The sequence below is a fragment of the Dipteris shenzhenensis genome, chromosome 1 (assembly GCF_047967505.1).
Source record: "Dipteris shenzhenensis isolate YYH24624 ecotype China chromosome 1, Dip_SZ_1.0, whole genome shotgun sequence".
Classification (NCBI taxonomy): domain Eukaryota; kingdom Viridiplantae; phylum Streptophyta; class Polypodiopsida; order Gleicheniales; family Dipteridaceae; genus Dipteris; species Dipteris shenzhenensis.
This window is the reverse complement of record NC_141596.1, coordinates 71,416,498-71,433,424: the sequence shown is the minus strand read 5'-3', so window position 1 is coordinate 71,433,424 and position 16,927 is coordinate 71,416,498. Positions and strand designations below refer to the sequence as shown.

The 16,927-nt window shown below is 42.9% G+C and overlaps 1 protein-coding gene across 2 annotated transcripts; it reads right to left on the bottom strand.

The window, feature by feature from the left end:
• Window positions 1-781: 781 nt before the first annotated feature.
• Window positions 782-16,313, bottom strand: LOC147906324 (uncharacterized). Of its 2 annotated transcripts, XM_087384220.1 has the most exons (4): window positions 16,110-16,249; window positions 2,318-2,408; window positions 1,895-2,078; window positions 782-1,442 (listed from the first exon to the last, which is right to left on the bottom strand). In XM_087384220.1, exons 2-4 carry the CDS (start codon window positions 2,337-2,339, stop codon window positions 1,217-1,219), a joined length of 432 nt encoding a protein of 143 aa, XP_087240346.1. In that variant the 5' UTR covers window positions 2,340-2,408; window positions 16,110-16,249; the 3' UTR covers window positions 782-1,216. The 2 variants fall into 2 exon arrangements, with proteins under 2 accessions (XP_087240346.1, XP_087240343.1); XM_087384217.1 differs by lacking the exon at window positions 2,318-2,408 and having other exon boundaries at window positions 16,110-16,313.
• Between the last annotated feature and the right edge of the window lie 614 nt (window positions 16,314-16,927).

The window sequence follows — 16,927 nt, the reverse complement described above, 5'->3', positions numbered from 1 at the left end:
AGGGATCCCAGGGAGACCAACGACCCCCTTACTAGGGGTTCAGGAACGAAAGCCCCCGAGGCGACGGTATAAAAAATATTCCTTGAATATTTCATAAACGACCAATCGGTTCTACCGACTAGGTTGACTAGTCGAGTTCACCGACTAGGTTGACTAGTCGGTTCCACCGACTACGTTGATCCAACTACCACCCTCATAGCTATAAAGAGGCGACCTCCCCAGTCCATTGTATCAGATCTTCCAATAAAGATCTTCCAACTAGTAGCTCTTTACCTAGTATCTCTCTAGATCACCATCTAAGCTCCACTGTGGGAGCGCATGGGTGGACGGAGCCATCATCTGTACTACATCAGTATTGAAGGAAAATTTTGTTCCTCTCTAGTTTGCTGTGTACTCTTTATTTTCTGTTCCGCTGCGCTGTGTAATTTAACAACACTTACCTTGAAGCAGACTTGGAAAGGACTATCTGATTTTTATCAACTTATTCAAGCCATGTAAAAATTTGAAACTGATAGATAACCTGACTATCAAGAGACAATTCCTTGCCAGATATCAAAAGTTTGGAAGTGTGTCCGCCCCCTTCTGCCTTTTAAAGCCTCTCTCCTAGAATGTCTTAAACAAAATCCACAATTATCAGATTGCCTTGCAGATACTGAAGTGCTTCAAAGCGCTCCTATTGACGAGGTTAGTTCTACAGAAACACAAAAACTGAGCTCCACAGTTTAAAATTTCTTAAGCCTTAACTACGCAAAACAGAAGATTAAACAAAGATGGCTACTGATGACCAAACACAATACCGCCATACCTGTATTCTATACACGAACTTGGCAATTACATTTTAATCAGTGATTCCATCCCAATATGTACTATAAAAGGATCCATAAGTAAATATATATCCATCCATAGGGCCCTAAAGAGGAATAGCTCTATGCATTGTGTAGTGAAACTATATTCGTACTTCTGTCATAAAAGCAGGTTTGATCCAGGAAGTTTATTGTCAAAGATCTAGTGCAACCACCAACAAGTTCCATACCAGCCTGAGCTATGTCTTTCTCGAGCCTTGAACACTTTGCCAGCACATTACAAGTGGACAAAATGTGTACATTTTCAAGCTTGCAAGAATTCATCTCAAAAGTTCATCAAAACTTTCAATTCAAATTTAATGATTTATTGCATGAAAAATAAAGTGAACAGCCTAAAATTCAAAGAGAACGTCTCAAACCACCTGACTATTTAAGCTCTTTGCTTTCAAGTACTGGCTCCATTGAATTGGTCGCTTCTCTGCACCAGGATATACCACATGTTGTGGTAATTTCTTGCCATATGTCAAAAAAGTTCCACCTGCCTGGAGCAGTTTTGCCACAGCAGTTGCTGCAGACCCATCTGAATAGTTAAGGCCCAAGGTCGGCTTTGGAAAATCACTTAATAGCCTTTTGATGAACCTACAGATAAATTTCAGTTTATCTCAGAGATGGCTATAAAATACGGTAGGCAATGCAAGTTAGAATTACAGAAAGTAGATAGATTGAACAACATAATTCTAAACTTGCAAACAAAAGATAGCCTCTTTTCCAAGAATCACAGATCTAATTTTTCCATCAAGTCTCCATCACAATCTGTTTTACATTTGCCAACCTCACAACAGTGCACATGCCATTTATAAGTCCCTCATCCCTCCTAATACAACTATGTCAGTCCTCCATTCTCTTCTCACTTGGCATTATCCTGCTCTCCAGTAACTAGGTGCTCAAGAGCAAGTACAGTTTCTTCTATTCATCGCCACATAAATAAAGTGTATAGCCACAAGGGAAATCCCAAACATAGTTCCGTTTCAGCCACCAACTTTACAAAAAATGCCCTTACATAAGATGCAAGAACAAGTTCAGAATGCTACCAGGTGTTTGTATACGATTCACTAACAACAATGTCTCCACCCATTAGCTTAAGCTTCTCCACTAGTAAAGGTGTGCCAGGTTTATCCGCAACTACATTGATTGTTTTGATGCCGCGTTGTTTTGCTAGCTGAATGACGGCTTGGGCCAAGTCACTGTCAGCTTCATTTTGCACTAAAACATCACCTGCAAAGGTAGCATATACACACACAAAGACACAATGTGATTTTACAATATCAGCACAAACAGAGCACTTGTGTATTGAATTTTTTTGGGGGGAGATTTCTTATATGCAAGGTAAACCCAATTACCACGTTTGAAAAGAAAAGGGGCAACAAAAAGCAATGTAAATTTAATGTTAATCTCAAGATGGTAGCCACAAAGTCACGCATAGCAGGACTAGCTACTAGGAAGCAGATACTTACCTAATGTAACAACATCATACATGGTGAGGTTGTATAATCTAGGACATTCTTATCTTACCAATAATTTGTTCAGGAGCCTTGGGAGAAAATACTGCAGACAAGATGGGAGTAGTAAACAATTCATATTCTGATCAAGGCCTAAGTCATTTCACCTGCATGTTATCTCAAGCACTGAAAACCGTAATAAAAACTATGACACCAAATAAACTTCCAAAAAATGTGGTCCCTTTAAAAACTTCTAATTCACGGGTATGCAAGGTAATTTTTCAATATTTGGACTTCTTCCTTGCCATAACAAAACTTGCCAATCAGGGAATGAAAATTCACAAGTAGTCAATGTGTCAACTTGAGGGAATAGAAAACTGGGGCATGTTGGTAAGAAAGATGAGGGTCAAACAACCACAAACGATAAGATATACTCTGAAGTCTATTGTCTACAACTAGAATCATAATGACTCTGCTTACCTATAAAGTTATAACAGCGTAAAACTTCACTTGAAATAAAGTATTGTTGGGTATTGACTACTGCAGTGTGAACCCCCCTCATGGGCACTTTTTAGAAGGGGTTTTCCCCTTAGGGTTAGGTTAGTGTGTTTGAGGTACATAGCCTCATTTTAGGTTGTACTTTGTACCCTTTGGCAATTCGTAATAGATGTACAAGTTCCTGCGCGTGCACTTTTGGGCTCTTTATTTCTAACAAATTGGTGTAAGTGTGATCCTTCACCCCTGCAGTTTAGACTGCCATAGCTCAGCACTTCGATTTTCTCAGGGAAGAGTACTGTTTCCTGCCCATTGCGTCACATGCACCCCTGCACTAGGATGCATTGTGACACACTAAGCTCATCATCGAGTACATAATGTACAGCATTAGTTCCCAAATCAGGATAATTTTCATATGCCGTTGCCCCAATGTGAGCCCTAGTCCATATACCAGTCAGGCACAGGCACGAGCTACGCAGGTCCATGGTCCACTCCCAGCCCTCAGGGTCAGTCCAAGTTAAGGTCTATGTGTAGGTTAGTAGGCAGGCCAAATGACCAACCTGGGCTGACCAACCAGGTGAGCTGGTTGGTTGATCAGATCGGTCAACCAGCTGACCCAATCGGCTGGTCCAGGCCCTATGAAAGAGGCCTCAGCCCCTCATTTTGGGCATCCAGCCATCAGTCCAGCTCATGTGTTTAGCCATCTGCTTCAGCCTCCATCACCTACAGTTTGCTGCTCCATTCAGCCACCTAGCATATCGCAGCTACAGCATGGAGATCAGGGTGTCTCCTCCTCAATAGTCATCCAGCATCAGCAGCAGCCTGCTGGATAAATATTCGTACCCATTTATTGCAACCATGTACAGTCAGTCATTTAGGCATTTTGCCAGCATTTGTAAATTATAAATAAGCATGTGTTAAGTAAAGATCTCGTGTGTCCTTGGTGCTTGAGTTCTCTATTTGCATACATCTATGTACACACATTCAATATGCTTCCGCACAGCACATTAGATAGTCTCGCATGTCACATTGGATTCCCGAGCATGGCATGGCAGTAACTCCCCGCATGTTACACTGGTATCAGAGCACCAGGCAAGTACAGTGACACTTGAGCATTCTTCACAGATCTCGAAGTCTGCAGCAATCATAGTAATGGGGATGCAATCGGCAAAGGAGGGAGCATGCTCAGGATATTTTCCAAATGTGTATTTTGGCCCTACCCAAGACTAGTGTCCAAATTTGTATTTTGGCGTTATCCCGGACTATTGGTAGCACCGTACTCCATTAGCCCCTCCCTACATCGCGTATCAAGTCAGCTCCCGTCTACACCTGTGTGCATTTACACCTTGCAGCAAAAGAAGGGGGGAATTTTTCTCTTTGGCAGTCATTCTCGCAGCAGTGATGGGTCTACCAGCGTTCCACCATGGGCCCATCCAACATTGCAGCTCTCATGTGAGCGTTCAAGGAAATATAACAGCTGCTTGAGCAAAATTGGATCCTTTCCAAGCAGCTCCAAATCCAGATCCAGCGCAGTCGAAGGTTATTACCTGCTCAGGGGTCTTCCACCCCGGAACATAGGGTAGTGGACCATCCTTCAGCAGTAGGGTCTTCCACCTTAGAGCACAATTCCATGGACTGTCTGCCTGCTGTAGCCATCACAGCTAGGTCTTTATCCGCAGGCAGTCCATGCAGTGGCTCAAAAATCTACCTAGAGTTATTGTCGGATCTTCTGTTACTGTGAGGGCAGTTGGAGCTGCCCTATCAAAGGCATTGGGAGCGTCCCATTCACAATAAGTTCTTAACAAAAGTCTTATACCAGATCTTTGTAAAAGTCTGCTTTCTGTCAGCCAGCTGGCTAAGAACAAGATGAGAACCATCTTTGACAATGACAAAGTGGTTATCACATCCAAAAAATGGACAAAATGTTTCCTCGGCGCATTGAGGAAGAGGGACTCAAGTGCTCTGATGGTACGAGGGGATGCTAGGATGTCTCAAGTATGGGATGAGAAATTCAAGCACATCGGTTGCACCGCTCTGGAGGATATGCAGAGCTTGCATGGAAGCAAGCAACATTGGGCACCATTGAGGCCACGAGTTGGGCCATTAAGCCACTGGAGGTGATTCATTTAGATATCTGTGGGCCCATGCCTGCCATATCACTTATAGATGATTTCAGTACAATGAATGGGGTGTATTGCCTTTCTAAATCTTAGAAATCACAACAGAGGGTATACATACAGCGGAAGACTGATATAATAGCCTAGGAGCTCACACAATGGGGTTGGGGGTGGAATCACAAACTTCTTTACTTTGTGTGCTCATCAAACATGTGCAAGCCAGTTAATAGACAATGCTCCAAGAGAGATAAAACCAACCAAATATTTCTGTCCAAAGGACACAATACAAAAGAGTCCAGAGTCCCACCAAATCCTGGTCCTCTGTCCTTACCAAAAGGATGCTGTCCTACTACCTTTGTAGCACTTCTATATCCCTAGCCTATGTGCTCCTCTCCGAGCTTCAGAAGACTTTGAGTCCGTGCTTTGATCCCTGCTCCTTGCTGCCCTTGAAAACAGCCAAGAGTGCAGCCCCTTGCTGAGCTAAGTCTGCAGCTCTTCAGCCCCACAAGATCCCTTGGATGGTGGCCCAGATCTTGCTACTCTGCTGCTCCAAACTGCTGCTGGAAGAGCTGCCTTCATGAAAGCTGAATGAGGCCCCTTTTATAGGGGCTGGAAGCCCCAAAATGGGCCAACCCAGCAGCCCTTAGCCAGCTGACTGCTGCTGGTCTGTGAACTGATGGGGCTGTGGGGACCCACCCTAGGTCTATGTGCTGGCTGACTTGGTTGGCCAACCAATCAGTGTTGAGATATCGAGCTCCACTCGTGATATGCCACGGTGACCGTTGTGCATTTATATCACCGACTTGTTAGCTGCAGATGCGGTTGGTACACCACCCATGAATAATAGCTGGATAACAGCTATCTTTGTGTACTCTAGTTAGTGGCTCAGTTAGTATGCCACCTAGGTTAGCTGAGTTTGGTTTGAGACCCACATATAGGGTTCACTTATTCCTTTTGTACTTAGAGAGTTCTTTTGACTTTCACAACTAAGAAGAGGAAAACTATTTTCAGCCTCCACCTTTGTGTGTATTTCCCCATTGTGTATGTGAGAAAGCTGCAAGTGAGACTCCTTACTTCTCTCCCACTCTCTTCACATGGTATCAGAGCTCGATTCGTGATAAGGAGCTCAAGAAAGCAAACCAAGTTCGTGGTGTCTTGGTAAGAGAATCAGTGTTGCTTTCCTTTTTCGAGTTTGGGAGCAAATCTCTGCAGGTAGCACAACCGGAAAGTGGAAGAGTGCACTGTCTCAGATTGGAACGCCCTTCGCGGTGCGACGAGAGGGCAGTATTTTTTTGATTCAAGGCCCATTTTAGTGGCGAAAGTTTTTCGCAGACACTCAGAAAAGTGCCCTGTTTTTTATGTGCGATCACTATTATACAGGTCGGTAAAAAGTTGCCGCAGAAATTGCATCGTATGCCTATGTGCAGAGATATTGGGAGTGACAGAATCATTCTTATTGCCTGTTGATGCGAAATCGTCACTAGGAAGTCACTGTGTGGTCAAATACCACTTTCGTCAGTTTTACAGATTTGCCCTTGTGAGGTAGAAGTTGTGTTTTTAGCAGTGACAGAATATTTTTGCAGTGTTCTGTAATGGCATCTGATGCTCTTTCACAGATAGTCACTAAAAAGCTTGACAAGAACAACTTCCAAGCATGGAAGTTTAAAATGACGAATTTCCTCAAGAGAAAAGACTATTGGGAGTTCATTACTGGAGCTGAACAAGAACCAGTTATTCCTAATGTTCCCAATCAACAGAAGTTGCAAGCATTTAAAGGGTGGCATGAGAGAGCCAGAAAAGTTATGTACTGGCTATCTATCAGTATTTCAGATTCTATGATTGTGCATATTTAAGATGCAAGCACGCCGAAGGAGACATGGGATACTTTGACAAAAATGTATAACACAAATACGCAAGCCAGGAAAATGCAGCTCAAACAGGAGTTGCATAATGTGCAGAGAGAAAATATGAGCATAATGACTACCACATAAAGGTGAAGAAGATTGCAGATGCACTTGCTTCTATTGGGTCGCCAGGAGAAGTTGATGATTTAGTTTCTATGACCTTGAATGGTCTAGGAAAGAATTATGCACAATTCTGGACATCCATTGCCGTCCGTGAGAATTTTTTCGATTTTGAGGAGTTGATTGCTCTTCTAATTTCTGAAGAGCAGAGAAATGGTGGTGCATCTTCTTCAAGAGAAACTTCAAAAGAAGTTATCTTCTACTCAAATGCTAGAAGAGGTAGAGATAGAGATAAAACAAGCCGATTTGGAGGTCGTGACAGAAATCAGAATAGTAAATTCAAGAAAACCAGTCCTATGGAGGAGGACGTGGTAACTTTAGAGGCAGGGGGAGCCAAAGAGGTCGTGGTGGATGGCAAAGAGGCCAAAATGCAAACAGCAACGTTAAATGCTACTACTGTGGTAAAATGGGTCATATGGTTAAAGATTATTATAAAAAGTAGAATGACATCATGACTGAAAAATTACAACAAGACGATTATGCATCCTCTAGTAGACAGGGTGATGACAGAAATGAGCATTTGTTTATGGTGCAACACATGACCAATTCTGTGACAAGTGCAGAAAAAAGCAATGATGTGTGATATGTTGACTCAGGTGCGTCAAACCACATGACAGGTCATACAGAATGGATGCAGGATGCAAGGAAAATGGAAAGACCTCTAGTAGACAGAGTGATGACAGAAATGAGCATTTGTTTATGGCGCAGCACATGACCAATTATGTGACAAGTGCAGAAGAAAGCAATGATGTGTGCTATGTTGACTCAGGTGCATCAAACTACATAACAGGTCATACAGAATGAATGCAGGATGCAAGGAAAATAGAAAGACCTAGATTTGTATAGACTGGTGATGATACTACACATCCTATTGTGCAAATTGGTAAAATTCCTTTATCTATGCAGGATGGGAAAAAGAAATACATGTCTGATGTATTTCATGTCCCGAATATCACCAAGAACCTGGTTTCTGTTGCTCAAATGGTTGAGCACGGCTTACAGGTTAGATTTAATCCTCATGGATGCTTTGTTGAGGATATAAAAAATAAAGATCGCTTGATAGCAAAAGGAAATAAGAAGGACATGATATTTACGTTGGATGCAGACATGCATGAATTGAGAGCAACAATGTTTGCACATGGGACCAGTGTAGTTGCAGATATTGATATCTGGCATAAACGCATTGGTCATGTTAATATACAGCGACTTAAATTAATGCAGGCCCAAAATATTGTTGCAAGATTGCCTAAGTTGAAGGTTGTAGAAATGCATAAGGTATGTGAAGCCTGTCAATTTGAAAAGCAGGCAAGGAAACCATTTCCTAGACATGTTCAAGAGAGTAAGAGATCAATTAATCCACTCTAATGTGTGGACTACTAAAGCTGCATCTATTGAACGCTGTCATTATTTTGTCACTTTTATTGATGACTACAACAAAAAAGTTTGGATATATTTTATAAAAAAGGAAAGTGAAGTGTTTGGGCATTTCAAAGCTTTTAAAGCTATGGTTGAAAAAGAAACAGGCTTGCAAATAAAATGCCTAAGGTCAGATGGAGGGAGATAGTACCTCTCAAATGAGTTTACAAGGTTCCTGCAGGAGCATGGCTGCAGGAGCATGGCATAAAACAACAATATTCATGCAGTCATACCCCATAGCAAAATGGACTTGCAGAAAGGAAAAACATGCATATTGGAGAGGTATCTCGTGCCATGCTCAACGAAAAAGACCTGCCAGATTATTATTGGGCTAAAGCAGTTGCTACAGTAGTCTACATAATGAACAGGACTCCCACTGCAGCAATACATAGCATGACACTAGAGGAGAGATATACTGATAGGAAACCAGATATTTCTCATTTGAAAGTTTTTTATTGCATTGCCTATGTTCATGTGCCTAATGACTTGAGATCCAAGTTGCATCCAAAAGCTGAGAAGTGCATCTTTATTAGTTATTCTCTGCACAACGAAAAGGATATAGATGCTATAACCCTTCTACTCGTAAGTTTACAGTAAGCAAAGATGTTATTTTTGATGAGATGAGCAGTTGGTATAAACCAATAAATGTGATTGATGATGTAGATGCACAAAATGGTAATGTTGCACAGAATTCACAGCAACAATCACAAAATATTAGTGGACCTGTAGTGTCCTCTAGCAATGGTTCATATACTTCACCATGGACAGGCAGATTGAGATCAGGAGAATCTCCTCAAAGCAATGCAGATAGTGATATGCAAGTATCATGAAAAGGAAAAGAGAAAGTAGATCAGCCCATGTTTGATGTAAATGCAGGTCACTCTTAAGTGCATGGTGAATCCAGTGGCTTAGAACAGAGCCTTGATGATAAGTTGGCTATTCCTTCTGTTGTTACACCTGGAGTAAGGAAGACAAGGGATGTTTAGAGAGCACCTGGTAGTGAGCCTATTTTGCGCACGTCTACCAAAGTTAAGTATCCTGTGGATAGACTGAAATATGATGGATTTACAGCCATTCACTATGTCTATATGATCAAAGTGATACATGAACCAAAACCCACTTCTTTTGAGCAAGCCATGGGAAAAGAAAAATGAGAGAAAGCCATGGATGAAGAAATGGATGCCTTGGAAGCAAATGCTACATGGGAATTGATGCCTTTGCCTAAAGACAAGAATGCAATTGCCTGCAAGTGGGTTTATAAGGTGAAGCACAATGCAGATAGTTCTGTAAATAGATACAAGGCAACATTAGTTGTTAAGGGATATGCACAGACATATGACATTGATTATGAAGAAACATTCAGTCCGGTTGCAAGGATGGCAACTGTAAGAGCAGTCATTGCTATGACTGCATCAAAGGGATGGTCTTTACATCAGATGGATGTAAAGAATGCTTTCTTGCATGGTGATTTGCAAGAAGATGTCTATATGGAGCAGCCACAAGGTTATATTCATGTTGTTCATCCTGAGTTTGTTTGCAAGTTAAAGAAAGCCTTGTATGAAGAGCATGGTCTGACAAGATAGGACAGTATCTTGTCACTATTGGCTTTCATATTTCTAAGACAGATTTCTCACTTTACGTGAGAAAAACAGAGAAAGACATTATACTGCTCGTCATTTATGTTGATGATTTGATCATCACAAATGATAGTGATGAAGATATCCTTCATGTGAAAATGCTATTGAAGCAAAAGTTTGAGATGAAGGATGTGAGAGAGCTGTGTTACTTCTTAGGCGTTGAGGTGATTAGATCCACAAGTGGGATATGGCTCTTGCAGAGGTAATATGGATTGGACATGCTATCCAAATATGGGATGACAAGCTGTAAGCCTATTTCAGTTCCTTTGGAGCAGAATATGAAGTTGAGCGCAGATGCAGGTGAGCTTCTGGAAGACCCTACTATGTACAGACGCATAGTAGGAAGTTTGATTTATAAGACTATTACCATGCCAGATTTGAGCTATGCTATTGGGTTGGTAAGTCACTTTATGCAGAGTCCAAGGAAACCGCATTTGGATGCGGCTAGACGCATACTGAGGTATGTGAAGTCCACATTGCAGTATGGACTATTTTATGAGACTAGGGTTTAGATACAGTTGCATGGATACACTGATGCTGATTGGGCTGGTAGTATTTCTGATAGACGATCTACCAGTGGATATGTGTTCTCTTTTGGAAGTGCTGCAGTCACTTGGAGCAGCAAGAAACAGCCTACAGTTGCCTTGTCGAGCACAGAGGCTGAGTACAGGGATGCAGCAATGGTTGCATGTGAGGCAACTTGATTGCATAAGTTACTTTATGATATGCATCAGTCTACAGATGGACCAATTGTCATTTATTGTGACAACATGAGCAGTATACACTTGGCAAATAATACAGTCTATCATGCTAGAACAAAGCACATTGAGGTGCATTATCACTATGTGCGGGAGAAAGTTCTAGTAGGTTTTATTGATCTAGTTTATGTCAGCACAGAGGATCAGATAGCTGATATATTCACAAAGGCATTGGGTGCAAAGAAGCTGCGCAAGTTCAGAGACCTGCTTGATATGCAGGAATTGGGATTGAGCTCGAGAGGGAGTGTTGAGATATCGAGCTCCCCTCGTGATATGCCCGGGTAACCGTTGTGCATTTATGTCACTGACTTGTTCGCTGCAGATGCGGTTGGTACACCGCCCATGAATAATAGCTAAATGACAGCTATCTTTATGTACTCTAGTTAGTGGCTCAGTTAATATGCCACCTAGGTTAGCTGAGTTTGGTTTGAGATCCACATATAGGGTTCACATATTCCTTTTGTACTTAGAGAGTTCTTTTGGCTTTCACAACTGAGAAGAGGAAAACTGTTTTCAACCTCCACCTTTGTGTATATTCCCCCATTGTGTATGTGAGAAAGCTGCAAGTGAGACTCCTTACTTCTCTCCCACTCTCTTCACAATCAGTCAATCCAGACCTTATATAAGGGCAAAGGGACTGCACTTTACAGCCCCTTTTCCTTCTCTTTCTGGCCTGCAGACTTCTATCCTCTGTCTTTTGCCCTAATCTGCCCCAAACAGTCCGCCACATGTGCGAGTCTGTCCTGGGAAATCCTCCAGCCTTGTAGGGCCTGATGTGTGCTGCCCATGTGGCAGCTCCCTCTCTTCTCTTGTTCCCTTGAGTTTGCCACCACATGGCAGCCAATAAGCTGCCCATGTGGTATCCCTAACCCTAAGTCAACCTCCCCATGCTCTCCTCATATGGGGGCTTACAAATGGGGATGTGACTCTTCCAACACTGAAAAATCACAAACCCTTTAAAATTCAAGGAACGGCGGGCAAAGTTCGAGAAAAAAACATGAAAGAAAGTCGAGACTTTTAGAATAGACCAACGGGGAAAATTCCCATTAGATGAATTTGATGCTTACTACAAGAGGAATGGCATCAAATGGCAATTGACAACAGCACGTACATCCTATCAAAACGTGGTGGCAGAGCAGAAGAATCTTAGTAAATAGTGGAGGTAGGTTTGAGCATGCTGAGCGGCAAGAATGTTCCAAGGTCATTTTGGGCAGAGGCAGTTCAGATCCTTATTAAGAAATGACTGAAGCAGTTGTGGGAATAGCACCTCCACAGGCTTACTTAGATAAGAAACCTACCATAAAACATTTAAAAGTTTTAGTTCTGATGCATGGGTGCATGTCCACAAAGACAGCAGAGCAAACTGGATTCAAGGAGCAGGAAATGTATGTTTGTCAGATACAGTGACGAGTCTAAGGCTTATCGGCTGTACAACAAAGAAAAAAGGTGTTCATCAATAAGGATGTAGTCTTCCAAGCGACTGAGACAACAAAACAGCCTTTGCACCTGGATTACTCCCAGCAGCACCCCAGATCAAAGCAAAGGAAGCAGAAGCAAGTCCATCAAGTTCAGAATTGGATTCAGAGATGCTAGAACCGACAAAAAAGAAGTCTTCTGCTAAAGAGAAGAGATTACCTCGGTCGTACATGAACACCTTCGAAGATTCAGGGGTGACGGATATCCCTAAAGCGTTCAAATGGAGAGAGGGTCTCGAAGGAACCAGAAAGCTCTAACAATCAACTACACACTGATGGCTCAAATCAACATGATTCATGAACGAAAGGCCTTTCAGGAGACAAAGGACATCCTTGAGTGGAAAAAAGCAATGGAGACTGAGATGGCTGCCATTGAGAAGAACTGTACGTAGGACTTGGAAATAAGGCCGGCCAAACAAAAGCTGATTTGAACCAAGTGGATCTACAAAGCCAAGTACAAGTCAGACAGTGCACTCTACAAGTACAAGGCAGATCGCCGGACGAGGGTTACTCATAGGTGAAGGTCATAATGAGACCTTTGCACCAACAGGACACTGATGGCACTAGCTGCCCACTATAAGTGGACCATCTACCAGATGGATGTGAGGTCTACTTTTCTCAATGGAGACTTGGAGAAGAAGTCAACGTGGAGCAGCTACAAGGACTTCAGACCAAGAGGACAATGGTGTGCAGACTGAACAATGCACCCTACAGACTGAAACAAGCTCCTTGAGCATGGGACTAATGCATCCATGACTAGTTCTCACAGATTGGTCTTTCTCAAATTTCGTCAGATGCAAACCTGTATCTCCATTCAAAGGGGGATAGGAGAATGATGGTGATTATTTATGTGGATTACCTTATTCGAATAGGGCATCTCAGCAGCAAGATAAGGAAAGTAAAGACTCTCTTGCATGAAGAGATTGAAATAACTGGCCTCGGTCTCTGGCATTACTTTTTGGGGATAGAGTTATGGCAAGAGGAAGAGAAGACTTTCATCTCTCAAGAAAAGTACTGCCAGGAGATTCTGATGTGGTTCCAAATGGAAGAGTGCAAGGAGGCCATGATGGCCATGGAAGTTGGGAACAAACTTAGAAAGAAAATGTTTCTGAGCTGGTGGATTCGACCAACTATTGACAACTTGTGAGGAGCTTGCTCTACCTCACAAATACTCATCCTAACATTGCTTCTCAGTGGGACTACTTTGCCAGTTCTCATGAGAACCCCGAGAGAATCATTGGCAAGGTTGTTGCAGGTGTTACAATAGTTGAAGGGTACCTCAGGATATGGGATCATGTACCACACAGGGATTGATTTCTTCAAGTATTGTGATCTTGATGGGTCGGAGATGGGACCACTTGACGTTCCATGACTGGCTATTGTTTTCTACTAAGGTCAGGGGTTATTTCTTGGCTTAGTGAGAAGCACCCATGGTCGCTCTTTCATCTAAGGAGGCAGAGTACAAAGTGGCCTGCATGGCATCATCCGAGTCCTTACGGCTCAGGTGGATCCTCGAAGACATAAGGTTATTACAAGACGAAGCAGTGGAGATCTACTGTAGTTACCAGAGTTGCACTGCATTTGCGAAGAACCATGCTCTGACGAAGCTCATTGAGATTCACTACCACTTCTTCAGGGAATTGATCATGGACGAATTGATCAAGCTGACTTACTGCCCTACAAAAGAAAACGCTTCCGATTTATTCACCAAGGCTCTTTCTCACGAGCAGATGGAGCATCTCATTCAACATCTTTGGATTGGCCCACATTGAGTCAGTGAGAGGGGGTGTTAGAAAAGATCACTGATCCAACTGTGATCCCCCAGATGAGGAGGACATCAGAGAAGTGCATCTGTAGGCAGGGGAGGGTAGGCTGAGCTGCATCGGCTTAGGGTTGCAATCTGCAACCTCTATTAGTAGGAGAACAGGTCGCCTTGTAGGTGCCTGGAAGGACTGCCAAATAGGCTGACCTAGCAGTCAACCGACCTGTAGGTCAGGTCAAACAGCAGATCTCGCCAGCAGATCTGGTCGGCAGATCTGCTTGGCTTGAGAGACCAGTCGGCGGCTTCCAGTTGGCCAGTTCTAGGTCATTTTGGGCATATGAACATGAGGACCTTGCCCCATTGTCTGCATTCCACTGAAACCCTTTCAAAGGCAGCAGAAGCAGACATTCAGGAGCCTTCCCTTCACATCTATACCTCAGTTTTGCGCACTCTACCTTGACTGTATTTTGTCCAGCACTTTGTTGGATGCTTGTTGCTTCATCCTGAAGCAGTTCAGCCATGCTTGTGGTGCACTAAACTGAGTATATTTTGGAAGTACCTTTGCTGCTCTATTTCTCTGTTTCATTTACAGTTTGTGGGTTGAGATTTGCTGTTGCGTATTGGAAACAGTTGTCTTCGTTATCTGCTGTGCACAGATGCATACTTCAGCAAATGAAATTCTGGCTATCTAATCTATACCTTTGGGAACAAGGTACCAGACGATTCCAGGAAGACTGCCAAGCAGCATGGGCATTTCTACAAGGCATGTCTTGTAGATATCTTTAATATTTTCACAGGTCAAGGAATCCATTGGTTGTATCTGCCACCACAGTAGTTGTTGGCACGTGCTCCGAGGTTACCATAGGCAGTGAGTTGGGACGAGGAGCGGGCTGCAAGACAATCAACATTTCCCCTTTAGACTCTTATTATTGTCTTTAAAGAATGTAATTCAATCTAAAAGAGCTCGTATCAAAGTTACCACAGTTTCTTCACCCCTAGTGAGCTTAGAGAGATCTCTAGTAAGGTCAAGCCATTGTATCCTGTCAGGCGCTATTTTGGCACCCATGACATCTTGCTATTTGTACTAAGATAGAGCCTTGTGCTAGGTCGTCCAGAGAGAGTTACCAAATTCCTGGGAAAGAGCCTGAGAACCGTCGCAAAGATCCTTGGCGCATGGTGGCTCAGAGTCCACACTCAGGACTCTCCATTTGAATCACTAAATCTGATGATTTGATCCTTCCAGTTCACCAAGGCGTTGGAGCAGCCTATCCAGGTCAGAAGGGAAAGCATGTAATATTTTTCCAAATGAAAAGAAACGTGCAATTTTGAGCTCTGAATTGATTTTTGCAAAACTCTGACTAGTGGAACATGCCGTGGCACGTAACACTTCATTCAAATAAAGTTTCTCCGAATGCTCTTACAAAAGAGCCCTCACAAAATAGCCTCGACATGAGGACAAAGGTACCTAAACAAGTTAGGCAAAAGACTATAGTGCATGTGCACTCTGAGAGCAACCGTGAGAATAAACATTTGGCTGTGATAATCTAACTCTCACAGGATCTAGTATACGCTTACTTCCCAATGGCTCTTTACTGAAGAGACCATCTGTTTCAACATCCAAATGATCCTCGTCGGATCCGTTTAAGGTCAGATACAGTTCCTACAGCAAGTTTTCCTTTTCACCTACGCAGAAAGGTGCCTCCCAATGGCTCTCCTTCGAAGACACTGGATGTATCAGTTTCAAACTGATCTCGCAAAGGATCGTCTTCAGCTGCCACAGCATATTTCCCTTTTCAAATACGCAGTTACAGGACAGGAAAGGATATTCAATCCCTGACAATGTTAGGAAAGTACACAATAATCCCTGCTTGAAAGCAATGCAATGCATTTGGCTTATATAGACTGCCACTGTATGCACCTGCTGAGAGAAAAAGAACAGGAAGGAGCAGTTGATACTTTTGCTAAAGGTCGTGGCACTTTTGGAAGTGCCAGCTTAACGACCGCTAAATGGAGGTATTGCATGATATCTATATCAGATTTGAGTGCAAATTTCGTGAGATGCAAGCATCGCATAAATATTTTGTGAATAGAAGCCTCAACAGTGTAGCAGGTAGAAATCGAACCAGCTTTAAGTTTGCCAGCATTGAGGAGAGCATCGGCAACATTGCTGGTAGAGAGTTGGGTGGAGAGGTGGCGACGGCCATGAAGGGTGCGAGATCTGAAGATCCGGAGCATTGTGCCACAGGTCCTCGCTGCCATCGTCGTGCTCCTACGCTCTGCTCGCCCTCAAGGCTCAAGGCTCAAATAACATATTCCCGTAACGTAAGGATTAGCTGATGATAATTTAGTGAATTTAAGTTTTTAATTTCCACATAATTGGCCCCCCTTGAACCAACTTTCCAAATGTGTGCTCAAAAAAGCTGACGTGTCATTAGGGGCAAAAAACCGTTTTCCTATCAAACACAATCAATTGTGCACGTTTCAACTAGCAACCAAATCTCCAAACCAAACATGGCACGTGAACAAGCTAATTTGGCACTCTCCCCCACAGTGGAGTTTACACCTCCACAAGTTGGAGTGCCAACAATTTGGTACTTTCCCCCAGCCATCATACAAGTCAGCCCCCTCGATCAGCATGTGTCTCTCATTTGCCCCTATTCTCATGGAGGAGCTAAGAAAGGATGCACATGCCACTAGGAAAGGAGGAGTCAGGTCATAGGACTAATTCCGACTGGTGACTAGCGCCGGTGCAACAATACCCACCCTTCACCAATTCTCATCACTCAAGCTATTTCTAGAGGTAAGGAGTTGATCTTCACTTAACGTTGGCTTGCCGTGATGCAAGCCCCGATTCTTCTTCATCACTGTGCTTGATAATATGGATGTCTTTGCTCAAATCTTTGTTGATTGCTTTGAATTCTTTTGCTATAAGCAACATGAC

Coding starts and splice junctions, on each gene's coding strand:
- LOC147906324 (XM_087384217.1), bottom strand. CDS start 16,245: ATGGCAGCGAGGACCTGTGGCACAATGCTCCGGATCTTCAGATCTCGC. Junction 2,079..16,109: donor TGCTGGCAAACTTAAAGCTG/GTTCGATTTCTA, acceptor CTACCTTTGCAG/GTGATGTTTTAGTGCAAAAT. Junction 1,443..1,894: donor GAATCGTATACAAACACCTG/GTAGCATTCTGA, acceptor ATTTATCTGTAG/GTTCATCAAAAGGCTATTAA.